The 27,869-nt window shown below is 38.5% G+C and overlaps 1 protein-coding gene across 1 annotated transcript; it reads left to right on the top strand.

Annotated features, from left to right (window-relative positions):
• The first annotated feature begins 3,117 nt into the window (after positions 1 to 3,117).
• Positions 3,118 to 19,902, top strand: LOC104544689 (cytochrome b5 reductase 4). Its single transcript, XM_010189624.1, has 11 exons — positions 3,118 to 3,170; positions 4,340 to 4,397; positions 4,504 to 4,597; positions 5,168 to 5,200; positions 5,869 to 5,991; positions 10,668 to 10,808; positions 11,968 to 12,120; positions 12,770 to 12,920; positions 17,149 to 17,235; positions 18,624 to 18,788; positions 19,654 to 19,902. The coding sequence occupies exons 1-11, from the start codon at positions 3,118 to 3,120 to the stop codon at positions 19,706 to 19,708; spliced, it is 1,113 nt and encodes a 370-aa protein (XP_010187926.1). The 3' UTR covers positions 19,709 to 19,902.
• The last annotated feature ends 7,967 nt before the right edge of the window (positions 19,903 to 27,869 follow it).

The following is a 27,869-nucleotide window of genomic DNA, read 5'->3' as shown; positions in this document are numbered from 1 at the left end:
GTGCTCGGTTATGCACTGGACCTAAACCACACCACCAGGCTTCTCTGTATCAGAAAAGCTGGGGGGCCATGGGGCTGGAATAGCAGAAACAAGGCAAAATCTTGGGGAACATAGAATGAATAAGCCTCTGCTAAAAGCTGGAAAGTCATCACTGGGAAACGAGTTGAAATGGTGGTGAATTGGCTCATTGCAGGCTGACTGAGCTACTTGAGATGCAGCAGTGAGAATGACTGGGCTGAGAATTGGTGTAGCTTGAAGAGAAGCAAGTGAAATCCTGTGGATGTATCAGGAGGGTGGCAGTAGCCCTTGTAGAGTTCAAACCTTCCCCTTCTGCTCCTAGCAATAACTTTTCAGTCCAGTTTATGTGACTTGTCAGAGGACATAGGAAATGGTTCTGATGGTGGTGTCCTTTGAAATTGCCAAAATACTGATGCTTGCTTGTTGTACTCAGTTCACTTGCTTGGCAAGCCTTTTTCCAAAACAGGAGAGGTCAGTTCCTGATGTTACCTTCCATGGCGTTTTTCATATTCAGTTGTTGCATCTTGGTGCTTAGCTCTTGAAAATTTAAGTCAAGATGAGTCTAGAAAAAAGCATCGCTGTCTGAAAGTGGGAAAGAGAAGCCTATGGCATGGGTTTTTGGAAGTCGTTGGCACTACCAAAGACATTTTTGTCTTACAATTATTTATATGTTTTAGATTGATATTTGGAGTGTGCTCAGATCAGTCAACTTAAATGTATCTTTGGTTTTTGTGAACATAATTGTATGTAATATTAGAGGCCATTAAAGCTGAAGTTTTCAGAATGTATTGCTAGTGATAATAGTCAGCGTGGGTGTAGCCTAGTCTGCTCTTCACCATCTGCTCATACTTGAGTTGCAAACAAAAGACATCAAAATTTCAGAGTGCTGCCATTACCAAAGCATGCCTGAAAACTGCGTATTTGTTTGAGACCGAATGTGTGTCAAAGATGTATTTTAAAAATGATCTTTTCAGCTTTGCACTTCTGAGTGAAACTGAATTTCTCTTTCACCCAAACTATGATGATGATGGTGATTTTTGTAATATTAATAGTAAAAAAAAAAAACGCTTAGGCAGTTCCACTGTGTGGAAACAAGCCGGTGTTTAGGTATGTGCACATCAGACCTTGAAAAAACTTACGGTGTAGAGGTGGGTGACAGGAGGAGAGGTTAAGCTAAAGTTTCAAGTACAGAAAATTAAATCTTGAGGTTCAACCAGCTGGAATTTTTTAGCGTAAGTAATATAAGTGTTCCTGTTTTTCTTAGTAGTATTTTGAGTTTTCAGATATGGGTCAAGGTTGTTCTGGGCCTTCTAAGAACAAGAAAAGGTTAGGTACAGAGAGCTTTCAGAGCATCCTAAAATAATTTAGGTTGCAAGGAACATCTGGAGCTTGTTCAGTCCAATCTCCTGCTCAAAGCAGGGTGAACTTTGATACAAGATCAATACTGACCATTTTGGTGGCCTTTCGCTGGACTTGATCTGCTATATCAGTGTCTGTTCTGCGCTGGGGAACCACAGCTGGACACAGTACTCCAAATGTGGTCTCCCAAATGCTGAACAGAGAGGAAGAATTGCTTCCCTCGAACTGTTTGCTATGCTCTTGCCTAGGATCATGCTTTTTATTGCAATGTGTCTTCTTGTTTTCCCATGACAACAGTGTTTTGGAATAATTCATAAATAACTTGGTTTGCCAGAATGTAGTATTTTGTTGTGGCTGTTTATATATTTTTATTGACCTGCAAAAGCAAGCAGAAGAGTGTGTATGACCACAGATTCCTCTTGTCCATGGAGGCCAACCTAAGCACATGGTGCATGTCCTCAAGAAAGGCTTAGCCTTTGAGAAGGCTTTTATCATTAGGTGATTGGTTTTCTCTTGCCATGATCTGCTGCTCTGCCATTTAGTTTCCTTGGCAGCTGCAGATGGTGTGCGCTTAGGGATAATTAAGGATCAGAGAAGAAGTAATTCCAGCGAGTTTTGCTTTGGGTTAATTCCCCCATCTGAATGATCAAATAGTTTTGACAGAATGGATTAGACCAGAGTGGCTCTCTTTGTTTTTATCTACTTCCCACATGGTGGAGCCACTCAATTACTGTGCGTAAGCTTGTAGTCAAGCTGCAAAACTTAGCTTGATATTCAGAAGATAAGTCATCTTGGTAACTGAGAATTCCCATGTTAATTTATGCCCAGCCATTTCAGATTTGCAAGGTTTGCCTTTAAATGGGCTTGAAACCAGCATTTACCAACTGTTTTCTTAGACCTCTGCCTAACTGTTGTCCAGGAAAAGTCCTGCTGTTCACATGGTTTTACAAATCATACTATGTTTCAGTCTGTAGCTTCCTTCATCGTGATTTTATAACTTCTGTGTTAAAACTGATGAAAGATTGCAGTTGCTTTCATCTGTCACCTCTGCTTAAGCGTTTGCCAAATATGTTCAGTTTCTGTTAGGCCAGAGATTAGTACAGTTGGCATTTTCAAGGACTGACCAAGTGTTGCTTTCCAGCAAAGGCTTTTTCAGATTGTTTCATGTTGTTAATAGTCAGAGTAGCTGAATTTTTTGAAAATTGCTAGCAGAGTAGTGAGATTAAGGCTGATATCTTTGCTTAACTGACTGATGTGAAATATTAATAGTGAATTTGGTTAGACCAGATGTCCCAAATTAAATTTGTTCATCTGCATTGTATAAACAGATGGTTCTGTTACAGGAGATTCATTCAGATAAACTTTTTTCCATGCTTCACTATCACAAAGTGTGAAAGCACAAGCTAATAACAGATGAAACTGAGATCAAGCCAACTGTACTAGCAGGACTGCATGCACAGGTTCTGTGGTGTGTGGAAATCCTAATTTCTGAAGTTGAACTCTGCTCTCCAAGAGAAAGTGCTGAATAGAAGCAAAATGTAAAAAGAACTTTGGGCTGTCCATGGAAATAAAGCCACTAAATATTGAGGAGGGTTCTTGAGAACATGCAATTAAAAAAAATGAAAACAACAAAAAACCCCAACCAACCAAAAACCCAACAAAACAAAGCATCTCTGATTGTGATTTCTATTAAGTGAGGATCACAGCAAATATTTTAATGATTCTCTGCTCTTTGTAGGCATGCTGCCTGAGAAGAAAGTACTGGGTGCTTCTGCTAAAGATTTAACTCCAAGGTAAACCTTTGCCTTTCATTGACTGTTGAACATTCTGGTTAATGGTTCTGTGCAGCTCTTAGTGAATACAGACAACTTCTTCCATGGTTAGTTCTTGATGCCTCAGCTAAATGAGTATATACCATTGCTATCTTCTTTTCTAAGTAGAAAAGGTGAGGTTCAGACAACTTGCCAAAGGTCATACTGACTGTGTAGGCAGATGATGCCTCAGGGTTCTTGGTTTGCTCTGTTGGTTTGTAACACTTGGACTGCCTTGCGCTGTATACAATTGTATGGCTTATATTTGCAGGCTCCTCAGCCTTGCTTCTTGAGAAAACTCCTGCAAAGTGATTCCAACTGGGCTGTGATCTTTTTTGACTTTAGCTAATTTGTCCATAAATGTATGAGTTGGCATGCCTTGGAAAAGTACTTAATTTCGAGCTGGAATATATTAAGATGCAATAGCTGTATTCAAGTTTCTACAATATGCAAAGCGGAGCTAGCACTAAAAGCCCACTGTGATACACCTGCTGTTGTCACCAAGGCATCATTTTATTCCATGGTGCCTTGAGTCACCAAGGTTCAGCTTCTCACTTTGCATCAAAATCCCCTGTGAATGTGTAATCTCTGGGCTAGTTACATGCAGTCATATAAATATTGTGGCTTTTGAACAACTGGAAGGTGGCTTCTCTTCTGGAGTGTGAGGCCACACAAAACAGTTTGAAGGCTTTCTGTTTCTTGCCTTACCTTGGATTTATTACAAGGTTTGGGCAGGTTGAGACCATAGGAATGTAAAGTCTTGATTTGGGGAGATGATGGAAATTGTGATTTTGTGGTATGCGCGTGGAATCTGTAACTCTTGGAAGCCGCCCTGGCTATTTAATACTTTTGTCTGGAGTCAAGATTTTGTCTTGTTGGAAAGGTTGAGATACTGCAAAGAGGGTGCACGTGCCTTTTAAGTTAAACCACGCCATATAATTTTAGCTACAATGTGCTGACTCTCAGGATGCATAATTAGACTGCTGTTATTTGAATGGTCTTTTCAAAATCGTTGCCTCTGGACTTACCTCTTCAAAAAACAGTAAATAATGTAGTTGGCTTGTAAATTCATGAAAGAAGTTCTGCTTGAAAACTGCAAGTTAAAGGTATTTTAGTATGCCCAAAATAAGTGTGTGTTGTTTTCTTTACAGTTATGACTGGTTCCAAACCGATAGTTTGATCACCATTGTCATATATACGAAGCAGAAGGTAAGTGTGTTTTATGAGAGGGAGAATTGTGAGATCTAGTTGTGATCCAGCTTGAATTCTGGAAGAGCTTCATTAAAATGTTTTTTTTTTTCTTTATCTATGAAAGGATATGAGTGCAGAGTTGGTGATAGTTGACTGTCAAGACAAGCAATTAAGGGGAGAAATCATCATGGGTGACCGCTCATATCTTGTAGAAGTTGGTAAGTACTGTAATTTTGCAGTTGAAAATACTGATTTTTCATTCTGCTTTATGAAAACCCTCTCATCAGACCATATGCAGTTTGGATATACCAATTAATATTTTATCCCACTTTTAATTAGAGATGAGTACCTTGATGTAAAGCAATTGCATTATCAACTCCCATCTTCATTTGTTTGGTATGTACTTAATTTTTTACATGTGGAATAAAGTATAGTAAAAAAATCAATGTAAAAGTCCTGCGAAGTTTTTCTTCAGGTGTGTTTTCAATGGTTATTAAAATGCCCTTATACAGAAAGGGCAAGTGGAATGATTTAGATAAATGCAGACGGGTAGCTTTGCATAAGTGACAGCTAAAAGGAATAGGGAATACATTTCTTAATGTTACGAACTAGGTCTGCAGAAGTCCCTGGGACTGATGCAGTGTACAAGTGAAAGTTCAGGGCCAGATACAAATGCACAGGGCTCGTTAGTTCACTCAGCATTTCTGTCCTTAAACTGTATGCCTATCAGACTACTAGAATGTAGTTTTGATTTTGCTTAAAATGGAGCTTATTTCTCTTTATTTCAGACCTGGAGCATGCAGTTCAAGAAGACTTGGCTGGTAAGTTTCATCACTTGCAGCACTTCTGGATCTCTTCTGATGCCAGAATGTGGAACTTCAGTTTGTTTTTATTTTTTTTTACTTTAGTTTTGCTTACCTCAGGGTTCTGACACAATCAAATCAAACCATAACATTGATTAATTTTATTTTTTAATTTTGGCATTTGGGCCTGTGAAAGTAATAAGCTGATGGTGCTCTGATCTGTTTGAGTATGACAAAATATTAAAATAATGAGAAGTTAGTTCTGTTGTGTATTTGTAAGCTGTTCTCTACTTACATTGGGATTTTCTTGGATTTAATTATTCATTCAAATACTCTTGAAAAGAAAGAAGTAGTAAACAATGGGAATTACCAATTTCCAGTAAATGAGGACTCTGAATTAATGAGCTTTTTTTTTTTTACCAGATGGGCTGTGAAGCTTTTCACAGTGTATTTAGTAAATAAGATACATTAATTAGGCAGATTAAGTTAGTGCTTGTTGTTTTAAATGCATTGTAAAACATCATAAAGACATAGCTGGAAGTACATTTAATTTGCTATTTTAATTTAACGGATTAATTCTGTGTGTCTTGAGAAATGACTAATCCTTCTAAAATTTCATTATAATGGAAAACTAATTTTTTTTTTTGGAACTAACAATAACAGTGTGAAACCTTTTTCTCGTTTAGTGCATATTGCTGAAAAAGTTGGAAAAGTAGAGATTACCTTGAAGAAGAAGGATAACATTCATTGGAAAATGCTGGGACAGCCCTTGGAGAGTCATAATACATTTATCAAACGCACAGACAAAGGTAAGCAGTTCCAAGGCCAGATCACCACTTGTTTTAAGACTTTTTGGAGCACATTATGCATATTTAGTTTCTCCCAGGATTTTCTCTTCCTGTGGTCATACTTCATTTCATTCAGGAAATTCTCCTTAGAAGGGTTCAGCTCCGAAATGGTTTTTTTTGCTTTGCTTTGTTGTTCTGTGTTGTCCTGCAGTAGAGTTGGAGGTCTTCCCATCTTGTAGAAAGCCAGGAAGAACCCAGTAAGGGAAGGTGAAGACTGCTTGAGTGTTGTTGCATCTCGTGGCTCTCTGTGTGCTTAATATTCTTTATGTCTTTATGAAAACCTCAGTAGACTCAATCATGGGAGTAACTGTAGTGAAGGAACAAAAACCTCCACTGCCAGCTGTTACTATACTGCAGTACCATTGTTCAATGCTGTGATGTTGTTCCAGCACACTGCATCTTTGCAACTGGAGCTGATTAAATAAGGCACTTCACATGTGTGTAGGTGTCAAGGCCAGCTCTCAATAAGCTGATGTATCTGCCAGAAGCAGTAGAGGTTATATATGAGCTCATTTTGTGGTAACAATAGTATGAACTTGATGCAGAACCAAAGTGTATTACCCTGAAGAGTTTGCTACTTTTTTTTTTTACAGCTAAATTAAAAATTTCTGCACAATTGCATGATACAACCTAAGCATTCTCCTGATGTTATTGCAGCTGTCCAATTTTCTCAAAAACACTCTTGGCCTTCTGTCTAATAATGCTCAGAAGTTGACTGATGTTAGTCTGCCTTATTATCTGTGAAAGCAAAGCTGTCCATTTTTAAGAGCTAATTAAATGTTGATTGCCATGTCATATACCCCTTACTGGCTCTCAGTTCTGCTGCTTAGGCCTTTAAAGTTGAGACATTACTGTGGCACAAAAAGGAAGGCTGCCTGCATAAAAGCACATCTCTTTAGCAACCTTTAGCTTATGTAGAATGTAATTTTCCTTATAAGAGTTTCAGAAACTGTTGAGTCATTCACTTTAATTTTCAATTTGATTTTTCAATATGATCCTCTGTATTTAAGGGGATGCAGCCTGGACTAATGTTGTCCACTGTCCATCGCTCACTTTCTCCCTCCTTATCACTGTTCATGATTATGCAAAACAAGATGAGAAAATAACCTGAAAGAACAAGAGGTGTAGAATGTAGTGGCAGTATAGATCCTCTAAATTGAAGAAGGTGAGGATGATTGGATGCAATTCTCAAAAATCCAAATTGAGCATTAGTAATCAGTGCTTCCTAGATGATTATTCTGCAGTAGTTTCTTCTAAGAAGTCTGTCTCCAACATAGCATTTGTCATGTTATGTGGGGAAGTATTGTATAATTTTATTATATATTACTGACTGACTGAGTTCAGATCAGTTTAATAGCCTGGGGTACATCAAAAGAAGTATGGTTGTAGGTTGAGGGAGGGTCTCCTCCCCCTCTCTTCTGCCCTGGTGAGACCGCATCTGGAATATTGTGTCCAGTTCTGGGCCCCCTGGTTCAAGGACAGGGAACAGAGGGCTACAAAGATGATGAGGGGACTGGAGCATCTCTTATGAGGAAAAGCTGAGAAAGCTGGGTCTGTTTAGCCTGGAGAAGAGGAAACTGAGAGGGGATCTTGTTAATGCCTATAAATATCTAAAGAGCAGGTGTCAAGAGGATGGGACCAGACTCTTTTTAGTGATGCACTGGAACAGGACAAGGGGCAGCAAGTACAAACTGGAACACAGGAAGCTCCATCTGAACATGAGAAAAAATGTCTTTACTGTGAGGGTGCCAGAGCACTGCCCAGGCTGCCCAGAGAGGTTGTGGAGTCTCCTTCTCTGGAGACATTCAAAACCTGCCTGGACATGTTCCTGTGTGACCTGGTCTGGGTGATCCAGCTCTGGCAGGGAGGTTGGACTGGATGATCTCCAGAGATCTCTTCCAACCCTTACCATGCTGTGATTCTGATTTTTTTCACTTTGATTTACATATCTTCTACTGCTTAAACATTACCTTTTATTTCCCGTGAATATGAGAGTCTTGTTTGAAGACAGTGTAACTGATTGAAAGTACCTGAAAATCCGAGAACAGATTATCAAGTAGCTATGTTACCTTGTTATACCTGGTTTTTTGTTGTTTTTTTTTTATTTATTTCAATCAGGTTTTGTGTATTCATAGTTTTTAGTAAGTTACTGACACTTCTAACAAAAGTAATCGTTTTTCTGGGAACATTTCCACACTTCCAGTTTGGTGGCAAGGTTATTCTGAGGCCATGGACAGTAAGTGCTCATGGGAGCACTGATGTTTAATTCCTCAGATTTTTATTGTCTTTGAGACTTTTTGTAGTATTTCCTTGTGTATTGATCATTTCAAACATTTCCATTGTATTTGAAGCACAGGAAGAAGGGCTGAAAACCAGGCAGGATTGGCACTTGAAAACTTTACGTGATTTTAGGTTGTTATTACTTGTTCATATGACAACATTCAGAAATGATAGTTTGTAAAGGTGGTGGCTGGCCGGTGTTTCTGTTAATTGATTGGGATATTGTGGAAACCCTTCAAAGGTGAGGAGGATTTTTACAAAATTTTAATTTCATTTCAGGGAATGACACTGAATCTTAAGATGTATCAATAGATTCAGAAGAATATTCAATACTGTTTCTGCTCCTTAAGAAGAATGAAGTATGTAGTTTTCTGAAGGAATAATTATTTGTACCCAACAGTATTGCACAGAAAGCATAATTCAATATAATTAGATTGTCAGTGTAGGGAGGCTGGGGACACACAATTCTGAGAATGCTTATTAGGAAATATAAACAAACCATAAAGGTCACAGTGCCAGCATCCTGTGAAATGGAAATGCAGTATTGAAAAAGGAAGGCAGAACCTTCCCATTTGAAAAAAACCACACTACAGTGACAGAGTGCAGTTTTCCTCTTGGGTATTAAGATGTGATTTTCTTGTAGGTGGTTTTTCTGGAAAATAAGATGTGGAAGCGAACTCATGAGGGGGAACAGGTTGTGATCACCACTGCATATCATGCTTTTTTGTCAAGGTGGAATTGTAACCAAGTCTTGGAGGTGTCAGACAAGTGCTCCAATACTGTTACCTAGACCTGCAGTTTATTGAAGATTGCTTAAACAGACACCAGCTGGAAAAATATTTTTAAATTAGCTTTTGCTGTGGAATTATCTAATAAAAAATTGGAATTTAAATTCCAGCTGTCTTTCTTCATCTTAGTTGGTAAAAAAATCTTTTGGCTTTGATTTTTCTGCTTGTGGGATTTTGTTGCCTGCTTTTTTTTAATTTATTTTTTTTTTAATTTGTTGAGCTTCCAATCCCTTATAGCCCATGACACTTCCCTTGAGTTACAGACCTGTTTAGGCAGCATGGTACTATCATCACACCGGTATTTCAGGTTAGAGCTCAAATACTGCAGTGCTGAAACCAAGGCTTAGCTGAAAGGGAGAAGAGGAAATATTATTTCTGGTTGTCTTCAATTTACACCTCTGGGTTTATATCTAGATTTCTACAATATGCTGTCACTTGCCTTATGCAGCAATCGTGGGTATTTTAGGAAAGCTGAGATGCTCGTTCCCAAGTAGTCAAATAATAACCTATAGTGGTAATGGCAACAGGCCTATGTCAGTTAATAGAATATTACAGTTGAGAGCTCCTGTATTTGGCATTTGTTGCTAAATTAACCTTTGTAAGCATGTTTCTTCCCAGAGCTAAAGCTAATAAGTGGTTGTTTTTGCATCTGTGCCCTTTGTTGTTTGAAGTACTTCCTCCTTGCTGCTTTATCCCTGCTTATGTTCTGCAGCCTCTGGTTGTAATGAGCAGGGCACAACCCTCTATTTTGTTGTGTTTTCAAATCCTCTCTTAGGCTGTGAAGTGAGGTAATGGAGCAGATTACATAGATGAGGGTGGCTGTTTAGTTGGAATGGGAACAGGTCTGGGCAGCCCTACACCAAGCGCTTTGCCACAGAGATCATTCCCAGTAGAAACGATCAGATACTGCCCCTGCTGTAGCAGAGTAAGTGGCTTATCTTGCTCTGAGCCTGTAGTGGATATAGGGAAAACACATTACTTCAAGCTTCCATAAGGTATTGGTGAAACTGGTACAGTTTATTTCCCATTTGTCCCTGAAAAAACCTGAATATTCTGAGATGTTCCTTTTCCCCCACTGTCTCTTATCTCTGTTGCTCATAGGAATGTACACAGGGTTTTTATAGGTATTCTGATTAAGCTGTGTTCTTTCTGTGGTTTCTTTCCAAGTGTCTTGGAAGATTGTGGTGGAAGTGCGGACCTTCACGTCTAAAATATTTCTTGTTAATGTTAAAGTGTGCATTGCCCGTGTAGGCACAGACGTGAGTTTTATTTTGTCATATCTGAGCAATTTGGTACTGGTATTTTGTACCTGAAGAATTGTGCAAAGCTGTCTGCTAGTATTGGGTGTTTTTCTGCTTCTTCCCAGTCAATGCTGATAACTTACAGATTCAGTCTGTTATAAGCTTAATGTAAGGATATAAATGAGTCCTTAGTCCAAAATTAGAAAAACAATTATAAGGAATGATACAAGAAGCATCTGTTTATACATACCTTTTACTCTTACTATAAGGTGTATAAGAATAGAAAGACAGATTGAGACGTAAATAACAAGTACAACTATGTTTTTAGGACCATTCTACAGAAAGTGCAAGTTGGTTTCGAAGACAGAAGTTACCCACAACACCAAGCTCTTCTGCTTCCTGTTGCCTAAGAGCACACATCTCCGTGTTCCCACCGGACAACACGTTTACCTCAAACAAGCCATTGCAGGTAAGAAAAATTGAGATTGTAGCCATGGGTATATTAACATAAATCTCTTTTCATAGTCTTAGGAGAACACCAAGTCCATGGCCACTGCTGCCCTGGTTGTAGTTAGAGGGTCTCTGCTTCTGTGATCACAGTCAGTGTTTAATAATGGGGTTAATATTGCAGGGAAGCTAATTACTGAGATGGCTGGCATTTACTGCTGGTCTTATTGGCTCTTCTTTCAACTCTCCCTTTAAAACTTTCTTCTGAAGTAGTGCTGTCCATCTTTGAAGGAGGTGAAGCTCATTGTATATGTGCTCTATATGATGAGCCGGTCCCTTTTAGTTTGCAACTTTTTTTGGCACTTGGAGGGTAATGGTGCATTTTTTTCTTCTTCTTCTGAGGGATTTATAGCAGTCGTGGTAACTCTGTTTTACACCCCAGTTGCACAATATTAGTGTTAACATGAGGTTGTGAGAGGGATGCATCTTGAAAAGCATTGTTTAGATATTATTCTTAAAAATTTTGTAAAAGGTGAACTTAAAAAAAAAAAAAGGGAGGTCAAAGAAATATCTATTTCATTTTTTAAGAATACTTTTTAAAATTTGCATATCAGTGGTTATGCTGGTCACCGTTCTTGCATTGCACTATGCATGGTAGAAAGATTTCTCAGAAGAATTTTAAAATGTCCTTTCATTGCAGGCTGTTTTGTCCTCCTCCTAATTCATTTTGTCCTCCCTACCTAATTCTTTACTGGTGTCTAACTCTTGCAATCTTTCTTTCTATCATTATGCAATAGCTTTTTGAAATGATAGTGAAAGAAAATATAATCACGCAGTACTAAAAATCTGCTATTTCAGTTCATAAAAAAATCAAGCTGTGGTACTTGAAAGTAAATGCAAATGTTTAGATTTTCATGTTCTTTGGACGTGACTCTGTGTCTTTTTCTTAAGTTTTTTTAATTGCTAAGTAGTGCAGAAATCCCATACTGTACAGTGGCCTGAACATCCTGACTGGAAGTGGAAAGTAACACACTTGCATAACAGCATGTGTTGGTGTTATTTTTATGGGATATGCAGCTTACTTTTTTACTGTTTGTTTATTTTGGTATTTTTTTCTGTAAATTTGGTGGATGTACAGTACTTTTCATGCTATTTCAGCTACCTTTTTGTCTTCTCTCTAGGGACAGAGGTAGTAAAACCATACACACCTGTATTGCCTTCTTTGCCTCTGGATTTCAAAGAACCATCTTGCTGTGATGGTGCACATATATATTTAATGATTAAAATTTACCCCTGTGGACTGTTCACACAGGCACTTGACCACCTACAAATTGGTAAGTATATGTTGGGGGCTTTTATGTTTGATTTTGCAGCAATTGCTTTGTCTTTTCTGATTCACTGTCTGGATAATGTGATGTTCTTATTGTTTACCTACTTAGACATTTGGACATACTTACAGGGTGGTTTTTTTTCTTAAGCCTTATTCTCCATGTCCTAAGTGTACAGACTTATCCTCACTGCAACTTGGAGTTGCCCATTACATAAAGCTCTCCTGACTGATCTTCCAGATGTGTTCATGTTTAAGTGTTCAGATGTGTCAGCTGTATCACACATTATAGTTGATCACTTTGGTCTTAGAACAACTTTCTGTCCTTTTGAATGAAGCAAGATAGGTCTCTCATATTAAAATTAAGATGTGCTTCCTTGTCCGTTTCAGATAGGGAGGTAGATTTCTAATACCGACTTCACAAATGTTTGTGCACTCATATAGTGTGAAGTCCATCGAGACGAGACATTTTAATTGAACATCTGTTCTTTTAACAATAATGATCCCTGTGTGAAATGTCTAGCACCTTTCTGAAAGAAACCCTTATACTACAAAGATAAAGCCAATATGAAAGGGCCTTTAAAAAATCAGAATACTAATTAGCTTATTTTCATCTCATTAATGTATTCCACCCTATTTTTATTTTTTCTGTAAAGGAGACTATGTTTCTGTCAGCAATCCTGAAGGTAACTTTAAGAAGTCACAGGTTCAAGCCTCAGAAGACCTCTTTTTATTGGCAGCAGGCACAGGCTTCACACCAATGGTTAAACTGCTGAATTTTGCTCTGACTGAAGTTAGTTGTCTCCGGTACGTACACTTCCTACGATTTAACCCCAAGCAGGAGTGATCCATAGGAAGGATGAAATGTAATGGGCAACCCTCAGTGTTAGTAAAACAGTTGACAAAATGAAATGGTATGAAAGCGTTTTTCTTCAACTTACACCAAAACCTGGCGTGCATTAGGGAAGAGTCTGGAAGTTCAACAGACTTGGTACTGTTTTTCTGTACCTTTGAATTTGAACTCTTGTAATGGAGATTAATTTCTAATACTGAGTTTTATTCAATAGAAGTACAACATGTTTTGTTTCATTGTGGCTTTATGAAGCACATTTTGAAACAACACATTAATTGGACACAGTTGTCTTCATAGTAAAGCTAAAACGGATGACTTTTGCTGCAGAAATCTGTTTCTAGAAAAAACTCTAAACCCAGACATTATTCTTGTATTGCCTATTGTGCAGCAATTACATATAATCCTATTTTGTGAGCAGAGAGACTGTGTACTGTTTGGCTCTTCCAAAGCAAATAACAAGTGGCTGGCTGGCTTTGTGAATCTAAACACTAGATCTATCATGGGACAAAATGCTTGGGAAGCACTACTAAGGGAATTTGGAATGATGTGGGGTTTTTTCTTCTCGAGGGGAAAGCTACCATGTCAGGTGAAGGTAGTTGTGATCATGTGAAGCAAAACTAAGGAGAGCATAGTAAAAGATGCAAATCTTGAAATTTTGTCCCTAACCAGAATAAACAGAGTGGATAATGTGTGAAAGGCTACTACTGCGTAGGTAGTGTTTGTATCTACTCTGTCCTTGAAAGATGACCAGAGTGGCTTATTTTAGCTCTCCTGAGCACAATTTCTTATGGGAGCTCAATGCTCACAGTTGGTTTAGGATGCAGCAACTCCTGTTTTCTTACTAGGCAAGTAAATGAATTTTTTCTTCTGCTGTGGAGGCTTGTTAGGAGCTGGAAGGACTTGATCTGGTACAGGTTTTGTGTATGTGCAGACACTTAAAGCTTCATTTTTCAGACTGTTCTAGAGACCTTAGTTTCTTGGCCTTATATTTGCTCTTTAACCCTCCCTTTCTCTTTTGGGTAAATATTACAAGAGCATCTTTAATAGATGTGTGTGTGTATATCTGTATTTATATATACTATTTATATACACGAGAGTATATGTGTATATATAAACTATATAAATATAGTTTGCATAAAATTATCTCAATGTGAGAAGTAACAATGCTGTAAACTCAGATTGCACACACTAGAACAGGACTTGCAGGAAGCTGAGGATGGATCTGGATAATGACCGATTTGACACCTGAGGGTGCGGGAGAGAATCCGCAGCTTCCCTGGGCAGTGTTTGCTGTGGTGTAACGGGCTTGGATCATTGGATTTCCATTCTTGCTGTCTAGCCAAGGTCTCCCTATTGTCTTTCAAATCTGTTATTTCTTGCCTACGGTAAATGTGGAAAACAATTTATTCTCTTCCTGTCTGCAGTATCCTTTTGTGCATGAAGTCACAGTGCTTTTTCTTCAGTCTTGTTTCTTCTCTCACAGGCCAAATTGTATTTGACCAAAGTATTAATTTAAAAATAATATTGATCCTCTATGCTGTTTTTTTCCCTTTTAAGATGAGAATTTTGCTCCTTCTTGCTTGAGGTGTATGACTGCAATCAGATGGATACGTTTCTTAAAGAAGGCTGAGACAAAAAGGCACTAAACGCTAGATAGAGGACTAACACTTTTCTCAGATAAGTATAGGATACTTGCAGTCTATTCTGAATTCTCCTTGATAGTTGTATCTTGTTTTCTCTCCAGCTTTTCATTCCTGAACTTCTTAATACAGTATTTCACTTTCATCATCACTTCCCTTGTTTTGAAGATGATTTTGTAACTTTTTCTACCTCCTCTTCGTCCTCTGTGTTAAAATTACCTGAGGATCTCTTTAACTCCTCTCCCTATACAGCTTTCCGTAAGACCTTGCATACCAGTTTTTGAGTTTATTAAAACCTGCATCCCTTGTAGTAGTTGCCAGTATGCCAGATTCTCCCTATGTCCTTCTAAAGAGGTGAAGAAGTTTCTCATTTGTTACCTAAACTTCTGTCATCATTCTCTGAACCAGCTTTTCTGTAGTGGTGAGGATCATACCTAAATCTCCCCCTCTTCCTTTTAGCTGTTTCCTCCCTTATTTCCAGCAAAACCACTACCAGTTCATTCCGTGTTCTGGGGCTTTCTGTTCTCTTAAAAAGTACTGCAGCAGATATATTTAGCTACACTGGGGAGTATCAGTAAGGGTGTCTCAAAGCATTTTTCTCCAAATAACCAATTTCTACCTTTGTGCCCAATGAACAAGATGCATGGCTTTCCTACGCACTTTTTATTGACCTGTTTCCCTACCTGAGTAACACTTGATGCTGTGGTGCACTGTGCCAGCTTTGACAGCACTACTTTCTTGAAGTGAGCTTTATTTTCCTATGTTTTCAGGGAAGTGGGCCCTGGGAAGCAGGTAAGGAGCCTAGATTTTTGGCACATGCTAGCTTCTGAATACGTTGATTTTAGTATTAAAAGATGCAGTATAGCTGATTTGAGGCTGTTTTGTTCTGTACTACAGAAGTTTCCCAAAGCTTGTATGTTGTAGCTTATGTTGAGTTATACTGTGTCTGGAACTTCTTTCTCTTGGTAACACTATCGATGATGTGCATTATACACAACAGATAGAGCTCAGTTTTGTGTTTTGTTAGCAGAAAATGAGCATGATTCTCGTAAGTAGAAAATTATCCCTTATCTTTGGCATTTGATGTAGCTTGTGAGATGTTTCCCAGTATCTTGAAGTGTGACCAAACTGAAAAAGGGAAAAAGGTTAGAAGCCTGAAAAATATGCTGTCTTCAGAATGGGAGGGTATAGGCTTCTAAATTGCAGTTTAAGAACAGCTGGAGATCATGAACTCTCCACAGAAGCCCTAGCATATGTGATGCGTGGAAGATGGCTCTCTGCAAGGCACAGAGGAGGAGATTATGGAAATTAGTAATAATATTAATTAATGTGCACAGCACCAAGTAAGTATACTACTGTGTCTAGTGCTGGTCTCTTAGAAGCAAGGTTGGCCACGTGTAGAAGAATGGGTAGTGCTGTGTTTATGGACCAGTGTGAAGGACCAGCAGGCTCAGGTCAGCCTCAGTGGTGGCCCTGACAGGTACCTGTGTGGTCCCACATGCATTTCTGCTCAGGTATCCCAGCCCTTCAGCTTCCCATGAGTAGGGCGCTGAATTTCCAGCTGCTGGCACCACAGTAGCATGCTCGCTCTGCTCAGAGCTGTGCCTGACTGTTAAAAACAACGGCAACTTAAAGCCCTGTGGGTGCAGATCAGGAGCTGCTCGCAGTTAGCAGCACATCAGCTGTCTTACATCGGTCGTCCTCAGGGTATTAGTCTGTCATTAGCAATAAAGATGTTAGGTTTATGTGGCTTTACCAAATTGTAAATTCTGTTTTGTAAACTCAGTCTTTGTGTTTTACCTCCACTGCAGCATAAAAACCTGAAGAGATACAGCACTGGCCTTGATCACAGAGCATTTATTTTTTTAATGTGAACTGTCTGGCAAATACAATACTTGTATACAATAGCTTTCCAGGTAAATAGACTGAATAAATCAACAAATAAAGTAGGAATAAGATAGCTTGGTACAGAGCTGTAGTGTAACTCATATCTTGTCAAGTTATGAGTTAATTTTCTCTTCTGTGTTTTTAGATTCCATCTTTATGAAGTTAATATTGATATAACCTTGAAATTCCAGTTCCACCTCCACAAGTTGCTGCATGTAATATTAAAAAGGTGTACAGAGTTCATATGCCAGCTATTAATTGAAGTAGTGCTCAAGCAATATTGAGAAACTAGATAAAATTTGACAACCTATATTATATTCTCAGTCAGGCCTTAGTAACTTCAAAAGACTTTTCTTTGGACAGCAGATCCTGAAGTAGAGGTTGCAACTGCAGACAGGGTTATGGCATGTAGAAGAGAGGTCACAAGTCCAACAGACTTTCAGGTACAGCAAGAAAGATTTATTATATTGGGTATTATTATATTGGGAAGATAACCATATTGGGTTAGTGGCAAAAAGTTTTGAGGATTGCATAGTTGCACAGCAAACAAAATGTAAGTAAACGGCTTCTGTATAATGCAGTAAGTTCTGATTCCTTAAGGTGTTCCAAATACAGAAACAATCTGCAGTTAATTTTTTTAATATTTTTTTTTAAGGACAGTGAAGCTGATCTTCTTCAACAAAACTGAAGAAGACATTCTATGGAGAAACCAACTAGAGCAATTAGCTCTTAAAAATGAAAGGTATTTAAAAGTCTTCTTGCGAATGACTTGTGCCGTCCCAGTGTATAGGAGAACAGGTCTTGCAGCTTAGGCCAACTGTACGGCTTTGTCACAAAGACAGGTCCTGATTCTGGAAAATCTTAGCTAAGAATTTAATGAGACCTCAGGAGTGAAAGGAGATGTGCTTATATCTGTCACAGGTGCATTTGTATTTTTATATATATGTATGGATCACTATGTTCTGTAGGTCCCAGAGGAAGCCAAGGATTTGACATGATGGTTTTCAGTAGATGTTTATTGGAGATGTTATGTTCGGTGAGGTGATCGTTAAGACTGAGAAGCTTTTTGAAGGTGAAGAAAAATAACAATATAAAAGATATGAAAAGACGAGCACAGCAGTGATAGACAAGGACAGTGTACCCTTGGAGCAACGTTCTGAATTTATAGAGAAGCCTTTGGTGTCACTTAGTGGAGAAAAGGTTTATCTAGAAATTCAAAGTTTAAATTAAGCTGGTTACTTTACTTTCACTTTTACTGTCTAATCGAATTGTTGCAGTTTTTCTGCAATTACAATGCAAGTACGGATTAAAACGCACTAGTGCATATGTAAAGTCAACTTAGTTTAGCAGGCCAGAGATCTGTCAGAAGATGGGAATATCAGGTTGCCTTTTAATTTCAGTACCCGTGCTTTCATCACTAGATAAATTGTCACTGCCTAGATGTTACATGGTAGAAGTATGTTTTGCCTATGCTTACTTAATTCTTAGTTGAAATTGTACAAACAAATTAATTTCACTTGTTCCTTCACAACACTGGAGTGAAAAATCAATATTATTTTATAAGCTGGTGATGTCTGGCACATTCAGAGCTTCATAGTCTAGACACTGCAAATTTACAGTAAAAAACATTTCTCCCTTTCGTTAGGAGCTTTAGATACATGAGTACTTGGTTTTTACTCAATAACTGCTCTGTTACTGGATTTTTGAAACCAGTTACAGTATTTTCTCATGAATAAAATTGTACTGACATTTTTACAAGTTTGGCTAAGCATTCTTATTTCACTACTTGTGTGTTGAGCTACACTAACATTTGTGTAAGTGAGTACCAGAACAGGAAAATCTGTGCATTAGTGTCTTAATTGGTACCACATGTTTTTTCTTTGTAAGGTGAAATATACGGTTATTTTTTTTTAAGATTGAAAGATTGAGTTAAATAATTAAATACACAATACTGGAGGCAATTTGATTGGCTTGGCTGGTAGGAACAACTCAATGTCTGTGAGATCAGAGAGCAGGAGCTGAGCAGAACAAGAAAGAAATCATAGGAGGTGTCAGCGTCGCAGTAGCATTTTGTGTGTGACGGATTTCTAATCAGAGACAGTATTTCTGAAATAGTCTTCTGCTTTCCAGGTTTGAGGTTCAGTTCATTCTCTCACAACCAACAAAGGACTGGGTGGGTAAACAGGGGAAGATTTCTTCACTTCTTCTCTCTGAGTTTGTGAAAAGAAGCAGAGAAGACTCCAAAGCACTTATCTGCATCTGTGGTCCAACACCTTTTACAGAACAAGGAGTACAGTGAGTATTTTACATCAACTAGAGAATGAGGAATTTTTTAAAACCTAACCAGCTATAGTGTTTCTAACTTGGTAGTCTTTCAAAAATGGCCTTACCTTTTATGCTTTGCAAGAAAACTTTTAAAAATAAAATTTAAAAAAACCAAGCCATCCACCTGGATGGCCCCTATACTTGAGGAGTATATTTAGTGTGCAGGTCAGTAAATATCAGCAATATGCAAAAGCTGTCCCAAACTTCCTAAGAGCATCTCTTTAACAGTGACTTTTTTTCCCCCAAGGTTTTAAATGCTGCTTTTAATTTGATGTTCACAGAAAGGTTGCTATAATAGGAAATGAGCTTTCTGTGTTGGTGTTAGCTTGCCAAATTAAGTTAGAACAGCTGCTTTGAATTTTACTTTGTATATCACAAGTACTTATCTCAATTTTTTCTTTTATTAATGCATCTATTTCTGTCTGTACCTAGTGCTTTATTTAGCTTTAAATATATAGCATATATAATAAAAGGCCCTCTAATTTTCTGATGCCCAGCTTCAAAATATTGAAGCTGTATGGGCATCACTTGCATTTCTGCAGCCCTACTGAAGTCAGGTGCGTGGATCTAGTGGAGGGTGGAATTGGCCAGTAATCATGCTACGCCTTGAGACGTCTGAGATCATTCAAATGATATCTGTATTTACTTTTAGACATGTTTTCAGTAACCTGGCTCCTAGGCATGAGTTGTTTTCTAAATGTATTTGCAAATGTAAACTTCATTGTGCATGTCAGAATAAAAACAAGGTACTGGTGCTGAAGTTATGCTTCAGTGGTGTCTGTGGTGGTTTTGGGTTCCAGCTATTAATATTACCAACTTGATTTCTGACTTTCAGATACCTGAAGGATCTTGGAAACTCCCAAGAAGAGATACACGCTTTTACTGCGTAAACCTGTATGAGGATGTCAATGTTTGTACAAGTCAGTCTTATTTATTTACCTTAGTGAATTTTAAATATGTGAGAAGCCATTTTATAAGACTTGAAATTTCACTCTTGGTACCAAACTGTTTCTCGGAAGAAATCTATCTTTGGAAAAATTTTATACTGTGTTTTATCTTGTTTTTGTAAATATTTTTGCTAATACTTAAGTCATCCAGGGTATTAATTTATTGTAGGGGCAAGCAAAAATGTACAGTATACATTATCTAAGATATTTCATGTTGTTGGTTCATGAGAATTCTTAAATTTATGACAAGCACCGATTTAGGTTTTGACTTTAAAAATCTTTTTATTTCTTATTGTAAAAAGTCTTAAGAGCAATACTGTCTGAAATTAAATATTGCGTTGTATCTCAGGTCATTGAAGAATGTTCTTTTTCATCTGATATCTCTATTTGACTTGCAAGTGATCCAGATACGTTTTTGGCTTTGTAAACAATAAAAGTACCTTTGGTAAAATACAAAATTTACATAAAATAATAAAAATAAAATAATAATAAAAAAAATTTTACATTACCATGTGCATGTTTGTAAATTTTTTGTATTTTCAGTTTATAATGTGATACAGAAAGGTTTGCACAGACTTAGGACGCCAGCTGAGAACTCAGAGCAGAGGCACAGGGTCTTGGTCTGCAACAAAACTTTGTGTGACCTCACTGATACCGTGAGATGCTCTGAAGGTAAAAATGTGACAGATTATGGCCTGCAGATACCAGGGTAAGGACCAGAGAAGTACCTAAAATTATTTGACAGGTTGCAGTAGTATTAAATGAGGTTATTTGACTCGGTGGGTGTTTTAACTCCATTATTAAAAGTATGTTATGAGGCAGTAATCTACCATATAATAATAGTTTGGGGAAAGAAGCAGCAAAGCAGCTCCCCCCAGTATCTGTAGGCATTGTTTTGTGTGACATCTGGTACCGTTGGCATCCTCCCGTTGTGTTGAATGGGTATTTCTTCCTCCTAGGAAACCAGGCTTGCAGTTGTGATGTTCACGCTTCAGAATTCATGAAATATGTTCTAATAATACCTTCTAAAAAGGTTAATTTGCTGTCTGACAGTGGCTGGCTATGTTAAACTGAGCTGTCAGCTCTTCAGTGCCCTCTTATTAGACCTGAAATTAGAAAAGGATCTCATTGTCAGTCATTCCCATAGGTCACAAATTATTTCAAAAAGAGACACTGGTAGTGTCATCATTTTGTCATCTACATGGACATAAACATTTTCAGTTATAATTTTGCGACGCATTATTTGTGGACATTTGTACTACAAAGCTCTGAACAGGTTTCTCTTCTGCTGAGCAGAAACATAAGCACTATGCTTACTGAATTTTACCATCATTTCTATCACAAACACAAGATTACTGTGATGACTTCAATTACATCTTGGTGTTAATGACTGAACCTTACATCTTCCATAGGATACTGAGGAATTTCTCCTTTCCTGTCACCCAAGATCTGGTGGGCTGGTCTCCTGTGTAAAAGAATTTCATTAATTGCCTCCCTCTCAGGCTTTTTGGTTTTTAACAGGTTACCTTGCCAATATCCTGCCCTTTGTGCTTCGCTTGCCCTTATCTGCCTTTATCCAGAAGGACAAAACAAAGTGTTTTGGATATGCAGCTGTTGTGACACAGTACATCAATGACTTCATCCTTTGCTGTGGGACAGGCCGTATTTGTCTACAGACGATGACTGCAGTCCAGGTGGTGATCACAGATGTGGAGCTGCTTCAGAGTAGGTCTAGAAGCCTGTGCAGTTACAGTGTGCATACCTGTTGTTTTCTGGAAGTCTGGTGTACCAGTGGTCATTGCTGTTTGCAGTTGGAGCTTCAAGGAAGTTGTGCTCTTGGAGGCTTTAGGACTGTCATCCTGAAGCAAGGGAGACCCTGACGTGGTTGGTCATGTTCGGTGTCATAAGGCACGTGGATCTGAACTAATCTTAGTACTCAATCAAAAACTGAGTAATACTGAGATGTTGATGGTACTGATGAGAAGAAAAGGACAACTGTGACATACAAAGGAGACATCCTTGGAGTTCTTGCAAATGTTTTATCTTTGAAGACTTTTGAATGGTTGGTTTCTGATTCATTCCTTGCCAGTCACTGTCAGGCGTTGGATTCAGAAGTGTTTCTGTTCATAATACAAATGGAATATCTAAATGTGGGCCAGCAAAGGGGAGAGGCTGGTGGCTGCTGCATGAGGTCATCTATTAATCACCGTGAAGTTAGCACATGTGGGGATCTCATTGCACTGGAGTAGGGAAAAGGACTGGTGATCCTGCGGTGTGACATGTTGTGCATTAAATACTGAGTGTTTCGTCTTTCTTTTGGGATGACCAAATAGACTTGTGGAATACTCTGTTTAAGGTAACACAGAGCTAGTGTTCTTACGCAGAGCTTCATAATCTGGTGTTTTGGCTGTCACTAATTATAATCAATTAGTGTGGGTAACAATTTTTGTTGTTGTTGTTGAAGTGGGATTTTTTTAATGCATCTGCACGACAATTGTGGTGGCATCTAGTTCTCAACAGGTATCTTGCAACTTCTGGTGGTTATATTCCATGTTATTTTGGTACAGAGGACGAGACCAATACTTTCTGGAAGTTAAAAATATATATATATCCAATATTTGTAACTGATGTTTCCTGAGCTAGATTGTCAGCCTATCAAGCAAGTTTTTAAGAATTTGCACATCTTTGGGGATGCAACATGTTAATTTCCTGAAAAATGGATAGTTCGGGGGGGGGTTGGTACAACTTCCAGTTCTTCAGCATTAAATCAGTGACTTGCCTTGTTGAAATTGAATGGATCTTCCCATAAGCTTTCAGTTGGTTAAAATTACTTTTACAGTAAGTTTATGCTCTAAAAGGAGACATTATCCAGCTTCTGTTGAAGCCGCCTGCAGATTCAGAGTTACTGGAAGGAAAGAGGAGAACGGGAATGGGCTCTCGTGTGCTAGAAAATTGCTACATCTTCCTAGGAAATAGGACTAAAAGTGGAAGATGACATCAGAAGAATATCCTCGTATTACCTGGCTAATGTCACTCTCTGGAATTAATGCTCTGTGCCATCTCTTGGTGGTATTTCATCAAGAAACAAACCCTTTTTAGTCTTCTGAAAGGAAATGTAAAACATTTATCTAAAGATCCTGGCTTAATTACTGTGTTTTCAGGGTCAGACAGGGAACTTGTATGGAGAATCACTTATGAGGAGAAAGGGACATCTGACGTCTCCAAGCTCTGTGTTTGGAACATATTCTTGGATAAACTCTTCAGGTAATTTATGTTTACAGCTGTAGATACATATTTTGTGTAATTAAAGCAGTAGTTTGAAGAAGTAAATACTTGAGTGCAGGATATTAATGTCTGCCAAGAGACTATTAATAAAATATTTGTCCACACATGAGGAACTTGAAAAATGCAGTAGTTAATACAGTGTTTATATTGCATACAGATTGAAATCCTGATTATACATTTTAATCCATTACTAACACTGTTTTATAGCTAGCTGCTGCATGCTGCTGATAATGAAAAGGAATGATAAATTGTTACAATTATTTGCCATTTGTAATTTTAAAAACTCAGCTTCTTGGGTTTTGTTACCTTTAGTAAATGGGAAAGATGGTTGTTTATAGGAAAATCCAGTTTGCAGACACATCAGTTCTTGTTCTAGCATACCTACATATTCAGAGACTGATTAAGACAAGGTCAGAGGAGCCAGTGCCAAGTGGCATGGTTGATCAGCTCTCTGCTGCTGCTCAAGGAGGTGTTTCTATGTTCATTAAGAGATAATTGTTTATAGAAAAATATCCTTATTAAAACCACCCAGTAAATGTAAGGAATCTGGGGAATGCAATCATTCAGTAGGCCTTCATTAACAAAACCCCTCACGTTCTAATGTTTTGTTTACACAGTGTATTGTTTCAGTGCACCAGTTGTTCTGGCTTTTCTGGAGGAGATTCACTGCACAACAGTAAGGCAGAAAAATTGGCTCTGTTGTCTCCTCCCATGTGGTGTTTTTCCTGAGTAAAATTGATTTTTGGGAAAGCCACGGAAGCTTCCATGCAGGTGTATTTTTTATCATATTAGCTCTTGGCTGCTTTTCTGGAATAATCCCTACGTTACAAAGCTGTGCTACACCCAGCATATTTTAAAAGATGGTAATAAATTTTATGTGTCAGTGACCTCTTACCATCAGTGGCTCGTGCTGCTCAAACAAGCAGGTACTGTTCCTCCCTCACCAGAAGGAATATTACCAATATCTTGGAAAATATCTCTTTGGCCTTTTGCACCATCCTTATTTTGTAGTTTGAAAAACAACCAACCAAAACCAAACTAAAGCATAAACCCACCACACAGATTTGTAGATGTTACACCCACAAAATCTGCACATTAAATCACAATTTGAATGGGAATTTTCAGAAACAAGCTGGTTTTTGTGAACTCACACCTCATAAAATGCTGTTGTGGAAGACGTGCATTCCCCCTCTCTCATTCTTCTCTTGCAGATAGGTCTGTAATGTGGCTCTTTGAGCCTAGGGCTTTGGAAAAGGGACTTAAATCCTCAAATGTTTCAATCCTATCTACAGTCTTCCTTGCTGTGACCTTGTCAAGGATGATCCCTACAGTGATCCCTTCCAGACTGCTCCAGGAGGACGTCTTTAAGCATAGTATTCTACATTTCCAGTTGGAAAAATACCTATTTAATAATCTTTTTGCAACAATTGAAAGCCAGATGACACCCAAGTGTGCAGTTGTGAGCAGTCATCATTGGACATCTGTAGTGGAGGGACACTTGTTTCCAAGTTCCAAAACGGACTTTTCTGGTGTGATGAGTGGAGTTGCTTGTTTCTTCCAAGACAGGCTCTCAAAATTTCAGGTATTTTGTGGATTTTTAAGATCTTTTCTAGGCTGAATTGTACTTCTAAAAGCCTCTGATTTCCCTTGAAGCTTTGAATTGATCTACTATTTCTCATCACTTGCTTTGCAGAAGTAGCTTAGCAACAAATGGCCATTTGACATTATTTAAACTTTCTGATCTAGATATGATACCATGTGTTGTAAGTGGCTGAAGTGTAAGTCTTAAGTTTTACTTAGATTATTCTAATACTTCAAAGAGTTTTTGCAAATTGTACATTTTATAAATTCCTAGAGTGACGGACATGAGGCTGAATATCTAAAATCAAGGCTAATTTATACTTACAAGTGAAAATGTTGGTTTTAAGGCAGTGATGCTCATGCTCTGCCTGTTTGCATTAGGCAGCATCACAGCCTGAGGTAGCTGTTGAAATGGAGCTGCAGGCACTCTGGTTTTCTCATGTAATTACACTTTATTGCTGCTGATGTGATCAGTGTGGCACATCCCTGCAGTGGTCCTATGTTCCTGCGTGAGCTCGTGTTTATGAGGCATATTGCAAAGTGGCTTCTGTGACTTTCATAAAACATGCCAGAGAAATCAAAGTACTTCAGGTCTTCATCTGAACGCTTGCAGTGCTCTTCTTGAATTGGGATTCTGTGGAAACCTTGGCTGGATGAGCCTCCTGGAGATGCCGTGGTGCAGGCTCTGCCCTCAGGGGCCCTGCAGACCTGGCTGGATGCAGCCCTGAGCACCCTGGTCTGGATTAGGGAGTTCCTGAGGTTGCTTCACACCCGAATTATCCATTGATTCTGTGAATGTGTTCACAAACTGACTTTATCATGGTAACAATTCCTGTTAATCTATAGTTCAGTTTCATGCAGATTCCGTTATTAGAGAGTACAACCCACCCATCACATTCTGAAGACCACATATTTCCTCTGTTTATCATAATCTGTCACATCTGTATTCCTTTAACCTGATTTTGTTGCTGATCTTTTTTTTCCTTGAAGCATAAAGCCATGGGAGTGCTGGAGCCATAGGTGTGCTCTTGTAAATACATAACAAGCAACTTTGCCTATGGTATTGGGTTACTGGACAAAATTTGTAAATTAGGATACTTGAGTATCCAGCACAATGTATTTTCTCTATGATGTCCCTTTACTAATGGTATGATAGCTGGTTTACTAAGGAAAAGTTATAGTCCTAAAAAGGAGGTATTCTTGTGATTTAGTTGTATGGATATTCAGTCGCTGTGTCTGCCTTTTTTAATGTCACTCTTTTAGTACCTGCAAATCACATTAAGACTGTCTGTAATGTTTAATGGTTTTAGAAGTAGAAATAGGTAATAGAAGGTAGAGAAGCATTCTTTATGGAGATTAAAAAAAAATAATTCACCATTTAAGTAATTTTCTCTCTGCTGGGAGTAATAGATTGTAGGTACTGTTTATGTATCCTGGTGACAGGCTCTTACAAAAGGAAATCCTAATAGACCAGAACGGAGTGATTGGAGATTGCAAGTAAAAGCTTGCAGAGACAGTAAAAATCAAATAATATAGCTGGAAAGCAATGTGTTACATGAGTATAGTTTCCTATGAACTATCACAAATAGGGGAGGAAAAGCCTTTTTAGTGAAGTCACTGGACTCAGCCCAACACTTTCCTTTGATAAAACAGTGAAGGGTAAGTTGTAACAAGGAGGTGAAAGCAGCTCATACCTGGGTGCTGGGTGTCCCCTGGCTTCTGCAAGCTCAGTGAAGAGCCTTGAGGTTCTTTATCTCCTTGAGCGAGTGCTTTTTCATCTCTTTCTTCTGCTGGGTAAGTTCTCCATCACTGACAGTTGATTTAACTTGTCAAAAGAAAGGAGATGAATAGCAAGGCCAACACAGAGTGAAAGACCAAGTGTCTAGCTGGGATTGCTCAGGTACTTAAGACTGTTTGTTCAAAAAGAAAATGTAATTTAGTAGGTAACTGGGTCCATGGTGGGGAATTGGATCTCTCAGCCAGGACAGGCTTCATCTACAAACATCCATGTACAGGGTCGATCAGTTCTGTAGCAGAGACCACTCCTGACATGAATCAACATTAAAGCACCCAAACTGGATGAGATATAGTGGAAGCCACATGGGGAATTTCAAGAACTGTCCCAAAACTCCATCCACTGAGCTCCTGAAATGATGAGTCAGTTGTTGTGCCCATTCAATTACAGAGGTCTGTTGTGTGCTGGCTGTGCAAAGTACTTGGGTACCACCACTGTGACTAAAAGGTAAACTTGATTTTTGTGCGTGTAACCCAGAACTGAACTGTTTTCTTGGTACCAGCCAATTATTAGTTAAGATGGTCCCATCACTAGGCTCATCCCAGCCATAGGATCCATGGTCAGAGTCTGATCAGTTCATCACAAGCCCAGAAAGGGTTTAATTCCACAATGTTAGTCAGGACAACTAGCAGCAGGCAGGCAAAGGCAATACATGTTCTGCTTTTCAGTTGTGCTCTAATCAGTGGCATTTTTTTGGTTGGGGGGAACTCATGTTCTGCAGTTAGATGAATATCAGCATGTATTTTGCCCACAAAGCAATTACCTCTGCTCATATAAACACTAATTTGTAGCATATTATTTTGCTTTGTGGGATGATGTAGAAAAATACCATGACTGCTTTTGTCAAGTTGACATATTTCCCCATTTTTTCATCCATACATGTTATATGTTTAAAAGTTACATGGGGAAAGGGGAATGACGGAAAAATATCATTAAAAAAATTTAAACACCTTACAGTTCAGTTTTCACTGTCTATTTGAAGAATCCCCCGAGCAGGATTTAACTTGAAACCGAGATGCCTAAAATGAGGTGCCTGCAGTGGGCTGGGTTTCTGTGCCCCCTCTGCAGTCACCAAAGCTCAAATCAGCACAGCCTGCATGGGGCTGAGAGCCCATTCAGCTGAGTTGGGTGTGGGATTCAGGGTGCCCAGTGCCGTTTGAGCTGTGCAGTGGCAAATCAGACCTATATACAGGGTCTTGTCTTTTTTATTATTATTATTTGAGATTTTTTTGTTGTTTGTAATAGGATTGAGCATCAGTGAGGGAGGGATGTGACAGCCCCCTTCTACGTGAAATGGGGTGAGCTGCAAGCTTCCCCACCATACTTTGCTATCTTTTGCTAGCATTAAAAAAAATCTGTAACCTGTTGCTGAACCTCTAAACAAGTGTACATATGGCTGTTGTCCACGTGTGAAGGTGATTTTCCAGCATATGTTACTATATC

This window comes from Mesitornis unicolor, unplaced genomic scaffold (assembly GCF_000695765.1).
Source record: "Mesitornis unicolor isolate BGI_N332 unplaced genomic scaffold, ASM69576v1 scaffold20228, whole genome shotgun sequence".
Taxonomy (NCBI): Eukaryota; Metazoa; Chordata; class Aves; order Mesitornithiformes; family Mesitornithidae; genus Mesitornis; species Mesitornis unicolor.
Note: the sequence above shows the minus strand (reverse complement) of the source record. Positions and strands in the feature narration are given on the sequence as shown.

Coding starts and splice junctions, on each gene's coding strand:
- LOC104544689 (XM_010189624.1), top strand. CDS start 3,118: ATGCTGCCTGAGAAGAAAGTACTGGGTGCTTCTGCTAAAGATTTAACT. Junction 3,171..4,339: donor GCTAAAGATTTAACTCCAAG/GTAAACCTTTGC, acceptor TTTTCTTTACAG/TTATGACTGGTTCCAAACCG. Junction 5,201..5,868: donor AGTTCAAGAAGACTTGGCTG/GTAAGTTTCATC, acceptor TTTCTCGTTTAG/TGCATATTGCTGAAAAAGTT.